Source organism: Ziziphus jujuba, chromosome 10 (assembly GCF_031755915.1).
Source record: "Ziziphus jujuba cultivar Dongzao chromosome 10, ASM3175591v1".
In the NCBI taxonomy this organism is placed as follows: Eukaryota; Viridiplantae; Streptophyta; class Magnoliopsida; order Rosales; family Rhamnaceae; genus Ziziphus; species Ziziphus jujuba.
This window is the reverse complement of record NC_083388.1, coordinates 1793582-1810567: the sequence shown is the minus strand read 5'-3', so window position 1 is coordinate 1810567 and position 16986 is coordinate 1793582. Positions and strand designations below refer to the sequence as shown.

General features: G+C 33.1%; 1 protein-coding gene across 1 annotated transcript; it reads left to right on the top strand.

The window, feature by feature from the left end:
• The first annotated feature begins 10817 nt into the window (after positions 1–10817).
• On the top strand, positions 10818–13178 carry LOC132799599 (uncharacterized). The gene is made up of 2 exons (XM_060811887.1): positions 10818–10839; positions 12679–13178. The coding sequence occupies exons 1-2, from the start codon at positions 10818–10820 to the stop codon at positions 13176–13178; spliced, it is 522 nt and encodes a 173-aa protein (XP_060667870.1).
• The last annotated feature ends 3808 nt before the right edge of the window (positions 13179–16986 follow it).

The window sequence follows — 16986 nt, the reverse complement described above, 5'->3', positions numbered from 1 at the left end:
GACGTTTAGAAGCAATAATAGGGGCAACAATAGAATTAATAGAAGAATTGAGACCATTACTAAATAAATCAAGTCTATATAAATTGCCACATAAAGTTCCCAAACCAACAACTTTGCCATCCTTATATACTTCAACTTTGTTATGTCAAAACAAGAAACTAAATCCTTGACTATCCAAAATTGAGATAGATAATAAATTCCTTCTAATTGAGGGTACATAGGAAACTTCTTGTAATTCTAAAACATATCCAGTGGCAAGCTTCAACTTGACTGTTCCCATGATATCCACCTTCACTCTTGAGCTATCGCCCATATAAACATGCTACTTAAGATTGGTTGGCCCCCTTTGCCTTATCATCTCCTTCAATGAATTAGTAACATGAATTATTGCTCCAGTATCTAACCACCAAGAATTCATAGGCACATCAATAATATTGGTCTCAATCATTAAAATATTATCTTTCTTCACTTGCTTTTCCTTTAAATTCCAACACTCTATCTTTTTGTGTCCAACTTTATTGCAGTAGCCGCACTTTCCATTGAAGTACCCTTTCCTTTCTCCTATCTGATAAGTATCATCATACTTAGTATTATTTAAAAGGTCCAAATAATAATGTTTCTCATTCATATCAAACTTGATAAATTTCTTTCCTATCTCCTCAAGAAGTTCCTTTGCAGTATCAACCTTAGGAATACTAGCATACATTGATTCATCCATATAATTCTACATCATCATCATGCAGTACTTATTATAATGCTTCCAATCCTCATAAAGTTTCCTATCTACTGCAATACTCTCATCAGTTGGTATCTCTGGTGGATTTATCTCTAAAGCCAAATCCAATTTCATAAATGTCAAATTCATAATTAAAGTCTTCTTCCACTTCTGATAGTTTGTCCCATCCAATTTCATCATGGCAGTCACAGGCAGAACATTCGGGGTGCCACTAACTGTGAAAATAGTAAACACAATAAAGCATTTAATATATATATATATATAAAAGAATAACTATTTTCCAGTCCCTCAACATAAAACATAAAATATCAATATCGCTAGGGTCTTTATAACACTAAAGATACCCTTTCGCGGACCAGGGATAATTAACCAAATAATCACAATCAAATACATTGAACTGAATCATCGACAGGGCAACTTAGAACCCGCGATACATGACATTTAATTAACTTCCACTGCCATTCCAGGCGTCATACAAAGCAACTAAAACCACCGACAGGATAGCTTAGTTACCCGTATAGACCCTGATTAATAAGTGGGAGATAACAACATATTGGCAATTTCATGAAATAGATAAATATAAAATATATCATTCACTATGCCAACATACATTACATTGGTACACATAATGCAGACAAAATAAGTCTCACGACAGGTGAGTATTTAAAATTCCATACTACTACACCAACTAGGCACAAAGCCTTTTAGAGAAAGCTAACACAATCCAATTCTCCAAACATAGATATTAAATTTAATTCAATAAATTTGGAATAAAATAATTAAACAAATAAACAAATGAACTAATTACCAATAAAAAAATAAATAACAAATTTATATATATATATATATATATATATATATATATATATATATATATTATTTTATAATAATAAAATAAAAATAATAGATAAATAAATAATTAATCAACAATAAATTAATAAATGAGAATAAATATAAATAAGAAAAACAGTTTTTTTAGTTAATTAATTAATTAATTTAATTTTTTATTTTTTTAATTTTCGGCTGCTGACGTCAGCAAACGACATGTCGTGCTAATGTCAGCATGATGATGTCACACAGGCACAAACGACCTGTCGTTTCTTTCATCTCCCTCAGCCAATCGGGTCACGGTTGACCCGATTCCAGTCCAAACAGGTCACGCGACCTGAATCTTTGACCCGCCTGTAATTGGCTTCTCCGGTGGAATTTTTCTTCAATTCTGGTGTCTAAAGAATCCTTTCGGTGTGGGCAACAATATTTAGGGTTCAATTTGGCTTAAAGACCCAGAACATTTAACACTTAAGCAAGATGTAATTCGGCCTTTAAACAAGAATTTCCAAATCCAATTTCGAAGTTTTTAGTCCAAATTACCTCAAAAAATTAATTCCATTCGACATAGAGACAATACCCACAATACCCACAATACCCAAATAAAAAATTCATGCAAAACACAATTTTTCTCAATATTTTGATATTTTGCAAAAGCAGCATAAGGCCGAAAATTTTACAATTTTTTTTTTTTTAATGAGTATATAACAGTCAGGTTATATTTCACAGACCGTAAACCTATAATCTCCGATTAATGAAGGAAGAGCAAACAATAATAAAATAAATATTATGTAATCAATATACACAGATCATCAATGGTCGAATATATATATATATATATATACATGTATATAAAATAACATATCAACATTCACAATGGGAACACATTGTAAAAGAATTTAGTATGTATATTAACCATGTTCTGATACCAATTGTTAGAATTTGTGAATCTAAATATACATAATAAATTTCATAAATCATAAATTACTAACCTCCAAACGCAGTCATTGATAAATTAAATCTTTAATCCTGCAAAATAGAAAATAATGTAAAGTAGTGCCTATGGATACACTACTCTCAAACTACTCTCAGATCTCTGAAAACCCTAATATCAAAATACCGTATGGCATCTGGTTGCTTGCCTTAGACCTTTTTTACAGTCTCTGCAAGTCACATTTACCCATTAATTTTAACATACACAAAATACTAATAATTTAATAATATAATAATACTAGGAAAAATATGGATAAGTCAATGGGCTTATAAAGAGAGTTGGTCCTCCAATCTAAAGGGCCAACTAGAGTCTTATAGAGAGTGTATAACCAAGGTCCATACTATAAAATAATAAAATAAACCAGATTCATTAATAGCATAAATATGTCATGTAAGTGAGTAATTGATTATACTAAGTCCACAATTATTATTTTATTTAACAAATCACATAAAAGTGCTCAATGTCCAAGGTTGAATTTGCACTTGTGAAGAGTTCTCTTCATTGTGCTTATTAGAGAAATTAGTCTGCTATAGTTGCTAACTTGTAACAAGCTCTCTGATCTTTGTGCCAATTCTGATTAATAAACTTTTTCTTCTAATAAATGTTGAAATTTCTAATTGATTGAATTTTAGATGTTTCAAAGGTGTCTCCTAAATTATCTGACAATTCGCTTTTGGTTCTTATACATGCAACGTCTTGAATCATCATCATCCTTCGGTTCCTAAGATTTTCTACATTTTCTCATGTTTGGCCCCCAAAAAAAAAAAATGGAAAAACTGTTGATTTGGTTACTATATATATCCCATATGCTTGACATATTTATATCTTTTTGTGAAATGTTTACTTCCTTTTTCTCACTATCCATTTTAGTCTCTCTTATCTCTCTGCTTGTAACAATCTGAAAGTAGATAGGTTATTCTTAGATTTTATACAGCTGCAATTAGGTCTATACATTGTAGTCTTTTCATGTCCTACAACTAGTTGTATAAATTGTAGTCCTTGCATGTTGATCCACTACTCATTGAAATTTTCACCATGTTCCATGATTGTTGAATGCTACCCAGCTATGTGGGAGATAAATAAGGATGTACAGTCTGGACCAACTTGTAGCATTTAATAAAAGGAAATTATGGTTCTTTCCATGGTTGAGACTTTTAAAGTAACAGACCTTGTAATTTGGTCTTATTTTGAATCAGTGAAAATTTCTAGTGAGCAAGCTACTTAAATATTACTTATAGATAGAATTCATAAAGAAAGAGTTGTAGTCAAATAGCAGAGCCTATATATATATATATGTGTGTGTGTGTGTGTGTGTGTGTGTTTATGTGTCAGTGCGAGTGAAACTGTTAATTAAACTTTTGTTTTCCTTTTTGCTCCATGTTTATAAATCTCTTCTCATATTTTGACATTTCCATCTAAATATGGCATTCGAAATTTTCTAACAGAGACTCAAACAAATATCTCAAAGTTGAGCTTAACATTTCTATTCATTTCATTTTTGTTCTTGGTTTTGGCTAAACCATAGAAATCTCATTTGTCTAATCGATATGTGTTATTTTTTGTTGGAAATGCAGCAAGAGAAAAGGCTCATTAGAAGTGGAAACTCCAAGCTAATGAGAATCTAAAAGAACAAAGAATATGGAACTCACCACCCTTACTTCTTTCAAGTGGATATGGAGGTTCCAAAAGAATGGAGAGGATAACATCATCCTCAGACCACCAAGTTCAAGGCCACTATAGATTAATTAAGACCAATTTTGTTAACATAAAGATATATGTACAACCTTCCTAATTGTCTGTTGATACGGTGTAAGTTCTGCTTTTCCTCAATTTTGGATAGTCATTTTTAAGAAATATTTCATCCTTGTAATGTCGAAGAAATTCATTCTTTTTGCTAATCAGGCAGCTCAAATGTTGTTGTATATAGATTTTTGCTTGTTTGACCCTTTAGATCAAACTGATGGGTCTGATATCAGAATGCATGGTCCTTTTTTTTTTTTTTTTTTCTCCTTTTCTGATAATACAGAATGCGTAGTTATATGTATATATATATATATATATATATTTAAATATATTTATCCTACCTTGTAGAATTACCGACTCCAATACTACTGACTTCTGTTGCTAAATTATATTAAATGGATGGTCTGTATGCACAAAAATAACACCATGATCGTTGTGACCTACGGCTAAAACACAGGCTGACGACTGTGCTCCAATAACGTAAGGCCCACAAACCAGTTGAACTCCTCATATGGATTTGTTGGCCCAAATAAATTACTCAAAGCCCATTATCTATAATGTCTATGCAGCTCAGTATAACTTCGACAATAACATATTATAATACAAATATAATACGTAAAATTAAAGATTCGAGAAACTACCTCAGAATAATAGTAATCTATATAATAATAATAGTAATGAAAACAAGTAAAAACTAAGAAATGAGTGTTGGTCATGAATATTATTATTATACAAGTAGCAGATCAAATTTATGGAAGCAACAGAGATCATCCAAACTAATACTCTTGTTTGGAAATTATCCAAACTAATACTCTATTAACCAAAACAATATCAATTGCACTAAAAAATGAATTGTAAAGGTAAACCCTCCAATAAATAAAGAAAACCCAATTCTCATCAGGCCCTGAATAATATGCTAATCATCATCATCATCAACATTCAACATCAAGAAGCTCGGCTCTGGAATATGCTTCTAATCATTTCCAATGGTAGACCCGTTTTCCTTTTCCTCCATCATCATCGTCCCGCTGCATATTATTCTGATCATGAAGGAGGATACAGTGGGTGGGCATGTGGTCGTACAAGGCCTCGATAGTAGAGAAGGAGGTGTTGCAGGCACAGCAATCGTATGTGCGTTGATGAAGAGGAGCTTCCAATCTTGGTTTCTTATTCTTGGATGGCTCTTGAATACGGAGATTAAAAGCGACGTCGTATCTCCTCTTCAGCATTTCCACCAATTTTTCCGATGCAGCTTCGCAACCGGTTTTTGCCTGGCCTGATCTCTTGCTTTCATCTTCTTCATCCATGATGAGAAAGATACAAAAGAATTGTAAAAACCCAAGTAAACCGTTTGATGACAATCAGTTTTCTCTGTTACTTTCTTTGTTCTTGCTGATCAAGAACCATGAGGTCAAGAAGGAGAGAGAGAGAGAGAGAGAGAGAGAGAAGAAAGTACAGAAAACAGGGGAATACAGGGGAAGCTTATATCAAAACAAGAGCGCAATTCAACATTTCTGAACACCGAGACATTATATATAGTGCGGAGATTAGAGAGAAAAAATATGCCTATTATGTTTATTTTATTTTATTAATATTGTTTCTTTTTTTTTTCATATTATAAATAATTTGATTAATTCACGTATTGATTTATCTTCTCCAGATGAAAGTTTGATGGAATAATTTTTTGCTAATTAATATTATTTAAAACTTTTGGAAAATTAATTATCTACTATTCCATTTGTTCTGGTTGATACTTCGCCAATTTCAATTGAGGCCTCCAATATTTTTACGTCTAGCAGAGACGCCTTTGAAATTTTTTTTTTTTTTTTTTTTTGGCCCTTTTTTTCTTCAGTTAGGGACAACCCTTAACTAAACTAACGTATCAGTATCACTTAAAAATATTAAAATGCTCAAGAAAAAAGCATTTTGTTAGCCAACTCAACCATTGACTAATTTTTCATTTTTGTATATATATATATATATATATATATAGATATCGACTAGAGAGGGGAGAAAGGTAAGGTTTAAATTTATTTTAATATTTTTTAAGTTTTTAAGGGTGGCTAACGTCGATTACCCAAAAAAAAAAAAAAAATGGTGGCTAATGTAATGATTTTTTGTCAATAATATTGGAAAACACATGTGAGGCAAAAATTGAAGGAATGATTATATATTATGAACTTTCAACTAATGCATAATTTTTAATTCGTTAACTGAAGGGAAAAATACACTGCCTTATTTTTCTAAGTTGTTTAGTTATAATAAGTGCTCCTAATAAGAGAAAATAAATACATTGATATACCTAAACTTTAAAAAAATTAAAACTTGAAGTTTTTCTGAACATTCTTTTTAGAGCATCTTAACATCTCAAAATGCACCACAAAAAAAAAAAAAAAAAAAAAAAACCTTTTTTAATAATTAAACATATATTTTAGACATATTACTTTCAACCCATTTTTTTTTTCTTAAGAAATCATTATTTATTCTAAAATATTCAAAATTTCAACAGCACATAAAATTTTTCATATAAACAAATTCTCAACGATGTGCTAGAACAAATTAACACATGACCATCGAAGATTAATTAACCAAAACGATAAGTTGTAGGAAACTAGAAAATTAAGGGCGAAGATTATTGTTACAATAATGATTGGCCGCCATGAGAGCGGAACAGTAAGTTGCATGTGAGGTGTACGAATAATATAATCTCCCCACCTGGTGTGGAAATTGGAAAGCCTTTTGCTAGCCGAGTGACCTGCCCATCAATCACAACTCTTTCGTTGGCACAAATATGGCACCTGTATGTTTTTCTTTCTCAATTAATCTAACCCTTATTTTCTTGGAACAAATCAAGAAAATTACACAAACAAAGAAACACAGAAATGCTAGGCTGGCTAGCTGTTCAATATTTTCATCCATAGAGATCGCGGAGATAAATTAAGCTATTGTACCCATCTCAAGGGTTCATTTGTTAACCATTTTTTTTTTTTTTTTTTTTTTGGTTGTTGTTGTTGTTCCCTTCAAGTTCATAACTAATATTGATCGTCAGTGCGTAGAAAGGTTGTTTAAAAATAGCAAAATTTATGAAACATAATTTTTCACCTTGATTTTCCTTTTTTTATTTAGGAAAAAAAAAATAGTTTAGTGGTTTTCTCATTTGAGCCATCCGTCGACAACTTGTAATGATGAATAAAAAGTTTGAAAAACCATTCAAAATTTAATAAAAAAGAGAGGAAAATCACAAGGGGTCTTTTTATTGAAATTTAAGTGAGTTGCATGTGAGGGATTTATTGAATGCAAATGCTCTTTCAAATTGGGTCTAAGAGCTAACGAAAGCCCAAAGAAACTTCTTGGAGTGCATTTCCGAAATTCCACAACGGACCCATTAACCCATCTTACCTGGGACCTTTTTTTTTTTTTTTTTTTTTTTTTTTTGGCTAATTAATTATTTACGAAATTTTGATAATTAATTCTCTACTATACAATTTCTTCTTGTTGATTTGGCCAATTTCAATTGAGGCCTCCAAATTTTTTTCTTCTAGCAGAGAGACCTATGATTTTTTTCCTAAAAAAATTCAATTGGTGACAACTCACAACTAAATTAACCAATGAGTATCACTTTCAAACATTAAAATGCTCCCAAAAAAAAAAAGTTGTATTGTGTTAGTCAACTCGAATATTGACTAAGTTTTCATCATTTAGGCAAAAAAAGTATGAAGAAGGAGCGGAGGTAGGTATATAAATTTGTTTTAATAATTTTTAGTTTTTACGGTTATATGATTATTTTTGCTCAAATAGTGTGCCAATAATATTGCTAAACTATACTACAAAATAATAATAATATTGCAAAACAAATGAACCCAGAGGCACAAATTGAAGGAGCGATTATATATTTTGAACCTTAAACTACTACATATATAATTTTTTTGTTGATTTGTTAATTGATATGGGAAAAATTCAGACCTGTTTTTTAATTTTCAACCAGTCGTACGTACTTAATCGAAAATAAATACATTGATATACTTAATAAATGAAAAAAAGAAAAAAAAGAACTGGTGTTGAGTATCCTTTTTATAACATCTTAACATATCAAAATGCACAAAACGAGAGGAAAAAAAGAAAAAAACAATTATATTATATTCATGTTAAGAATACATCACCAACCCCTAAATATATATATATATATATGGTTAGAAGTATTAATTTCAACAGGTTTTTTGTTTTTCTTACTCAACGGGTTTTTTGTTTTTCTTAAAAAGAATCATATTATTTATTTTAAAATATTAAAAAATTAATTTCCACAGCACATAAAATTTTCAAAAAATGAACGCATAAGGGCCAAAAAAAAAATTGGTGTACCAGAAACGATAGAATAGTTGTATTAACAAACAGGCGGAGATCACCCGGTTCCATGGAAAAGCCGACCCGAAATCCTGAACTCGCAAAAGAAATAAGGTAGACCCGACCCGGCTATAGCAGGGCAGAGAGGAGAAGGTTGTTTCTTCATTGGAAACAGGCGGTGGGTTTAGTGTTGGTTCAAAGCGTGTGACAGTAGTGGATTCTGGTGATGGATTCTCTCAGCAACGTCTTCTCCGCCATAAAGATCAGGCCGCAGGTGTCGCATGCATAGGCCCAAAGCCCACCACCACAGCTGACACCACTACCACCACCACTAGTGCTGGTAGTACTGGTTTCATGAGTAGGGTTAATTCTCGGTAAATTTTCAATGTTGGGCGACTCATTCTTGGGTGGTTCTTGGAGTTCGAAGTTGGAACCGAGGCTTAATAGTCCTTGAGAATGAGGCATCATTGTTGTTGTCGGAGTAGTAGATTGAATAATATTGTGGTTGTGAATATAATTAATGTGGTGGTGGAGAATGGGACGATCTCGAAGATGGTGAAGAGTTGAATGAATCCAGTCCGACTTCTGTTGCCGCCTGGTGTCAGCGGCCCTGTGACTGACCAGCGACCGTCTCGAAAAGAACTCGTTGCCACAAACACTGCACCTGTACTCTGTTTCTTTCGCCATTTTCTTTTTCTATTTCACTGATTCTTGATTCTTGACCCCCGAGCACTTGATTAATTTCTCCAAATGAATATGTCGATTATCAGTACTGCAGAAAAATTAACACAGAAAATTATGTACATACATGAATTGTGTATATATATTATATGGAATCTGAAAAACTAATACCAAATTCCTAATTACACGAATGAAAACTGGTCAAGAATTGAAGAAAAAAGAAAGATTTTAATTTGGAGGTAAGGTTTATTTGTAGCAAAAATAGCGCTTTAACTATGAATTCGAACAAATGGATATATAATATATATAATATACATATATATATATATACGTATATATATATATATATATACGTACAGACTGCCACATGCACAGATTGAAGGATGGTCTTTTATTATTATTATTATTATTATTATTATTGATTCTTTAATACCAATGTTTTTATGATTGTTTCGCTTTAGGTTTCCTCATATGAAATGAAAAAAGATCCATGTGTTTATTTATGGGATTTAAAGTAACAACTGGGGTCTACTGGGGATGATGATAGATGGTATACGCCATCATGTGCCTCCCACGCGAGGGCTATCGCTAATATTTAAATATTTATGTGGTGCTTTCCAAACTAATTGGAATTATCAAGAAAGAGACAAACTCTCGTTAACACCAGTCCCCAATTGTAAATAAACTAATTCAAGAAATTCATTTGAAAGAAAACAATTTTAAAGGCTTTAATTAAATTCGAATTTAGTACTTTTCTTTTCCAATGGAAAAATAAAAATAAATCAAATTTAAAGTACTAAAAGGTATTAATTCGACCAATAATATCAAAATAATATAAAGAAAGTAGAAAAAAAGAGATCCAAATTAATCGAAACACTAGCCTAGCTAACTGTTATATGTATGTAGAAAACCAAATCGATTATTGATCAAAAGTTTCTTAATTAATCAGTTCTTGGTGATGAAATATGAAGTGGAGTCCTAAAAGATCAGAGAAGAGAGAATGGGGAAGAAGGTGTAGAGTGTTGGATTAATGCTCTTGGAGCAAGCTAATCCATGATTAGGAACCTTGATTAATAATGAGCCGTAGGATCCCCAAATTAGCTCATTAATTGACAAAGCCCATTTAATTGATTATTAAGATACAAGAAGGAGCCCATTAATTGGGCCCAAGGTGTTATTAAACCCTAGAAGGATTAGGGTTAGCAGTCTATAAATATACTGTTTACTAGCCTCCAGTTAATAAGTTTAACGTATTATTTTCTAGAGATTTAGAATCTCAGTAGAAAATAAAACACTTTAAAAGAAAAACAGAAACTATGAGTTTTAAAAGTTTTTTCAGATTAATCTTCTTGTTTCTTTTGTGATCAGGTGCGCCCACACGCAGATCTATCGCTTAGAGAATAGTTTGGAAGGTTCTGTGCTAAAGGTTAGTAAACTTATGGATAATGACATAATTTATTGCACACTTTATTCAATCTCGATCAGGCTTCCGCTATGTATATGATACTAGCAATTGGTATTAGAACCGTGATTGAATTGGTGTGTGATAAAACGAATCCATTTTTTATTTTTCATGTATATATGATGTATATTAGATATATGACACCTAGGATTCTATTATTCATGTTATTTATATTTTTTTATTATGAATGAATGATTTGGTTTTGGCCTTAATCCATGGTAGATTTTTGCTTGTATATTTTTTTTTTTTTTGGGATGTAACAAGGAGGCTAATCATAAGATTACGGTTTCCTCCTTGATTTATTTACTTATTTATTTTTCCTGCAATTTTATTTGAATTTTTTTATGTAAATTCGGATTTATTGGAAAAATATGTAAAAGTACCCGGAAAAAAACTGTATACTCGTTGCTGTTCATCATTTTTCGTGTGTATTGGAGCTGCATCTTGATAGATCAACATCATAAGAAGTTGAAGGACACGAAGGAGGATTGGTGGGAGGAGAACGGTCACCGGAAACACCTGCACGCGCCCACACGCGCCACTCAAAGTGGCTGAGAGTGGGATTCATGCGCCTGAATTTATCAGGATCGTGGATGCACGTGTGTGATCAGATTTTGATGATTTTTTGTGGGTAGATTCCTTATTTGGGTATCTACCTTCATGTAAAATTACATGGTGATCCGAGTTTTGTGTGGTGACTGGTGGCAGTTTTGGTGCTCGGGATCAATAGGGGACTTATTAGGATTTTGTGTTTTTTGGGCTAAAAACCCTAGAAACCAATTCTAACTTGGCCCACACCCTATTGACTTGCAAGATCTGAAGAAAAGAAGAAGTACGGACCAGATATTATGTTGGGCCTTTTGGGCCTATTGGGCTTGTAATTTTTCTTTTCTAGGAAATCATGGATTAGGGCCTAGTAATTATTCTATGTTTATAATTGTTTAAATTATATGAATATAACATGTGATATGTGCTTAACATATCATTTAGAATAGGTGGTGTCATATAATTGCATCATTTAATATATACATGTGCATAATAATATTTGTTTTATCTAGATAATATTATTATGGAAAATCCTAATTAATTAATGTAAAATATTGAATGGGTGAAGGTTTTAAAAAATTAATTTAATTAATTTGAAACCTGCGGGCTCCATTAAGGGTCCAATAATAAAATGGTTATGTGATGCCCCAACGAATAAATATGACCAGATTTTATTGGATTGGATCTAAAATAATTTTAAAATTTTAATAAGGTTGTACGGCCCAACGTCGAAAATACTTAGATATTAAAGATAATTTTAAAATTAAAATTAATGGTTATTACATTTAATTTTAATGACATTAATAATCCTCCCAACGAGGCTCTGTTAGTGTTATTAAAAGCCCAAAGATTATTGAAACAATGGTTGATTTTAAAATTAATTTTGAATGATGTGTGTTTGTGTTATCTGATAAGGCTCTGTCTAAGGAGGTAGGTTTTTAAGGAGTCTGAGACCTACCTCACTTTTCCTGGGATCTGACTTGGTAGGATACTATATATATCGGGTTCAAAAAGTTTTAATTTTTTAATTAATTTTGAGTGGTATATTTTGGGGTTATCTAAGAAGGCTTTGTCTAAGGAGGTAGATTTTTAAGAAGTCTGAAACCCACCTCACATTTCCTTTGAGCTAACTTAGTAGGACATTAAAATATACCATGTTCAAAATTTAATTTATTACAAATGTTTTACCCAACGTAAGTATTTGTAATGGAAATTAAATTATTATTGCAATAAACATTAATAATAAGTAGTTTAAGGGATCTACATATTTGTATGTTTGTTGTGTTGATTACGTGTTAATATGTATACATTTTAATTTTTAGAAAATGACATCCTTTAATCCTCTAGTTATAATTTTGAATCAAAAACCATTGGATGGAAATAACTACGACCTATGGAAAACCAATCTCTATATTATCCTTGATTTTGAGAGAATTAAATTCATTACAACAACTCCGAAACCCAAGGAGCCCGCTGCTAATGCTTCAGAGGAAACTAAGAAGCAATTTGCAGATTGGCAACGGGCAAATATAACAGCTCGCTGTTATATTCTTGCTAGCGTTGTAGAACATTTGCAGAAGCAACTTGATAGTCTGGAGTGTGTGTCAGAAATGATTCAGATTCTAGATGGGATATTTGCTAAAAGTAGCAGTACTGCTAGACAAGCAGCTATATGGGCATTAATGAACACTCGTATGACTGGAGGAAGTGTGCGAGACCATTGTTTAAAGATGATGGTGCACATCAGTACTGCGGAAGTGATGGGGGCTAAGCTGGAACAAGAGATGAAGATAGACATGATCTTGGAATCTCTACCGAATAGCTTTAGTCAGATCAAAATGAACTAGAATATGAACAAACTAAAGCTGACTCCTGTTGAACTGATGCACGAGCTTGAGAGTGCTGAAAGGTCTCTCGGGAAGCAAGAAAGTGCTTATCATGTTGAAAGTTCTTCAAAGCCTAAAGAGAAGCCTAAGGGTGGAAAGAAGAACAAGAAGTAGAAGGGAATAGGTCCAGCTGTCAAACTGGCTGCAATGAAGAAGCCGAAAGGCAAGTGCTTCAAGTGCGGACAGAAAGGTTACTGGAAGAAGGACTGTCCTAAATCAGGTATGGGTAGTCTAAATGTTGTTGAGGCTTGTTTAGTGGAGAATTACAATGACAAATGGATCATTGATTCAGGAGCCACTAACCATGTTTGTTACTCTTTACAGTGGTTCAAACAAAGCAGCCCACTCAATAAAGGACAAAGAAGCTTGAAGTTGGGAAACAGAGAATATGTCTCCGTAATAGAAGTAGGACTAGTGGAGTTATATTTTGATAATAAAATTTTAAGTTTATTAGACTATTTATTTGTTCCGGATTTTAAGAGGAATTTGGTTTCTATTAGTTGTTTAGTTGAACATGGTTTAACAGTACAGTTTAATTCCTCAGTTTCAATAAAGAGTAATAATACTTTTATTTGTTCCGGATTATTGATGAATGATCTATATTTTTTAACTCCTTTGTCTTATAGTATTAATGCCATTGAAATTAATGACGATGAGTAACTTCCCTTATCTAAGAAAAGGAAGGTTTCAAATGAAACCTATCTATGGCATTTACGATTGGGTCATATTAATTCTAGCAGGATTTATGGTTTGGTTAAAAGTGGAATTTTAAATTTCTTGATCTTTGAACCTATACCAGTATGTGAATCATATTTAGAAGGTAAAATGACAAAAGAGGCCTTTCAAGGCCAAAGGAAATCGTGCCACCATACAATTAGAATTGGTACATACTGATGTATGTGGACCAATGAGCGTTCAAGCAAGAGGTGGGTATGAGTATTTCATCATATTTACTGATGACTACTCAAGATATGGTTATGTTTACCTAATGCGCATAAGTGTGAAGCTTTTGATAAATTTCGAGAGTACAAGGCTGAGGCAGAAAAGCAATTAGGTGTCCATATCAAACAGCCTCAGTCTGACCGATGTGGTGAATACTTGTCTGGAGAGTTCAAGTCTTACTTGGCTAAAGAGGGGATCATTTTTCAATTATCATCTCCTGTAACGCCCCAGCAAAATGAAGTCTCTGAAAGGAGAAATAGAACCCTTTTAGATATGGTGAGGTCGATGCTTAGTTATTCATCATTATCTGAATCGTTTTGGGGATATACCTTAGAAATAGCTGTATACATACTAAACTTGGTTCCATCTAAATCTGTTTCAAAGACATCCACAGAATTATGAAAAGGGCGCCAGCCCAGCTTAAACCATATTCGGATTTGGGATGCCCCAGCACATGTCTTAGCATAGAAATCTCATAAATTGGAATCTAGTACAGAAATGTGTATATTTATTGGCTACCCTAAGGGAACGAGAGGTGGAATATTTTATAATCCAAAGGAAAAGAAGGTGATAGTAAGTAGTAATGCCACTTTCTTAGAAGAGGATTATATGAACAATTTTAAAACTAAGAGTAAAGTGGTTCTTAAAGAGCTTGACTCAATTCGAGAGCCACCAAAAACTCCTATTTTTCCACCCTTGTTTCCTGTTGATGTTCAAAGACGGGAAAATGTATAAAATGTACCCAAAGGTAAACAAACACAGGAAATAGCTCAGGACCAAATTCAGGAAACTCAAGAACAAGGATATAATGAAGAGATTGATAATCCACTTGAACCACAAAACTTGGATCCTCCTGTACATGTACAACAACCAGTGCAGCAAACTCGTAGTGGGAGAATGATACGTAAACTTGCAAGGTATGCCTTGTTAGGAGAGACTTATCAAGTCGTTTTGGATAATCCTGATGATGACCCTACCACATACAGAGAAGCATTGGAGGATGTTGATGTGCAAGAATGGAGAAAGGCCATGGACCGTGAGATGGAATCTATGGATTCTAACTCAGTCTGGTCTCTTGTAGAAGCACCTAAAGGGGTAAAACCAATTGGGTGTAAGTGGATTTACAAGAGAAAGATAGGACCAGATGGGAAGGTTGAAACCTTTAAAGCTAGATTGGTGGCAAAAGGTTACACCCAGAAAGAGGGCATCGATTATGATGAAACCTTTTCGCCAGTAGCCATGCTTAAATCTGTCCGGATTCTCTTAGCTGTAGCAGCAGATCTCGATTATGAGATCCGGCAAATGGATGTCAAAATAGCTTTTCTAAATGGGAAGCTGGAAGATGACATTTATATGCAACAACCGGAAGGGTTTATAACAAAAGGTCAATAGCACATGATTTAAAAGTTGCATAGGTCTATTTATGAACTTAAGCAAGCATCCAGCTTCCCATTCTGTTAATTGGAAATAGTATAAAAGTGTTGTCAGACGTAAAGGGTTACCTGAAAGAGCAGTTTGATATGAAGGACTTGGGTGAAGCTAACTATATTCTAGGAATCAAACTTTTACAAAACCAGAAGAAGAAGATGTTAGCTCTATTCCAAGCTTCCTACATTGATAAAATAGTGACCAGGTTCGGCATGAAAAATTCCAAAAAAGGACTTCTACCCTTCAGACATGGAATTCATCTTTCTAAGGAGCAACCACCAAAAACTCCTGAAGAGAAAGAACTCATGAGTAAGAAACCTTATACTTCGGCTGTTGGTAGTCTCATGTATGCCATACTATGTACCAGGCCAGATATCTGCCATGCGGTGGGAGTAGTATGCCGGTACCAATCAGACCCAGGAGTAGAACACTGGACTGCCGTGAAACATATACTCAAGTATTTAAAGAGAATGAGGGATTATATGTTAATGTATTTCAGTGGGAGTTTTGAAACCCTTGGTTATACGGACTCTGATTTTCAAGAGGATATTGATTCTAGCAAATCAACATCAGGATATGTGTTTACCCTAAATGGAGGAGCCATTTGTTGGAGGAGTGTTAAACAGACTTGTGTTGCTGACTCCACAACTGAAGCTGAATATGTAGCTGCATCTGAAGCTGCAAAGGAAGCTGTATGGCTTAAGAAATTTCTTTTGGATCTCCATGTGATACCAGGTGCAGATCGGCCCATTACCCTTTACTGTGATAACGGTGGGGCCGTAGGACAGTCCAAAGAACTCAGGTCTCACAAAAACTAGAAACACATATTCAGAAAGTACCACTTGATCTGTGATTTCATTGATAGAGGAGATACAGTGGCTACTAAGATAGCATCTGAGGAGAACCTAGCAGGCCTTTTTACTAAGACTCTTCCTGAACGTGTGTTTGAGAAGCATGTAAATTGTATGGGTCTTAAGAGAATTCCAGACTTACTTTAGAGCAAGTGGGAGTTGGTTACATTTATGCTCTAGGAGTAAGACTAATTGTAATTTCATTTTCTGATTTAATGTATGGATTTTCAATTCTTATGCATGTTTTATTTTACGTATAAGGTCCAGATTAATTATGTAGTATATGATCATATAGATATGTCCATAGAAGACATGGTCATAGGTTCTCATAATTAATGAATTATCTCACAGTTGTTAAATAAAGTTGGGCACTTCATTTAGATTGCAATATTTTATGAAATAATCTGTCTTAGTTATTATAAAATATTGTAATGAATTATGGTCATTCTGAGAGAATCGGAAGAGATTTAATTAAGGATAAATTTATGTGAAATGTATTAATTCTCAGGCGATATTAGATATGTTATTTTTCTTAATCCTGAGTATAT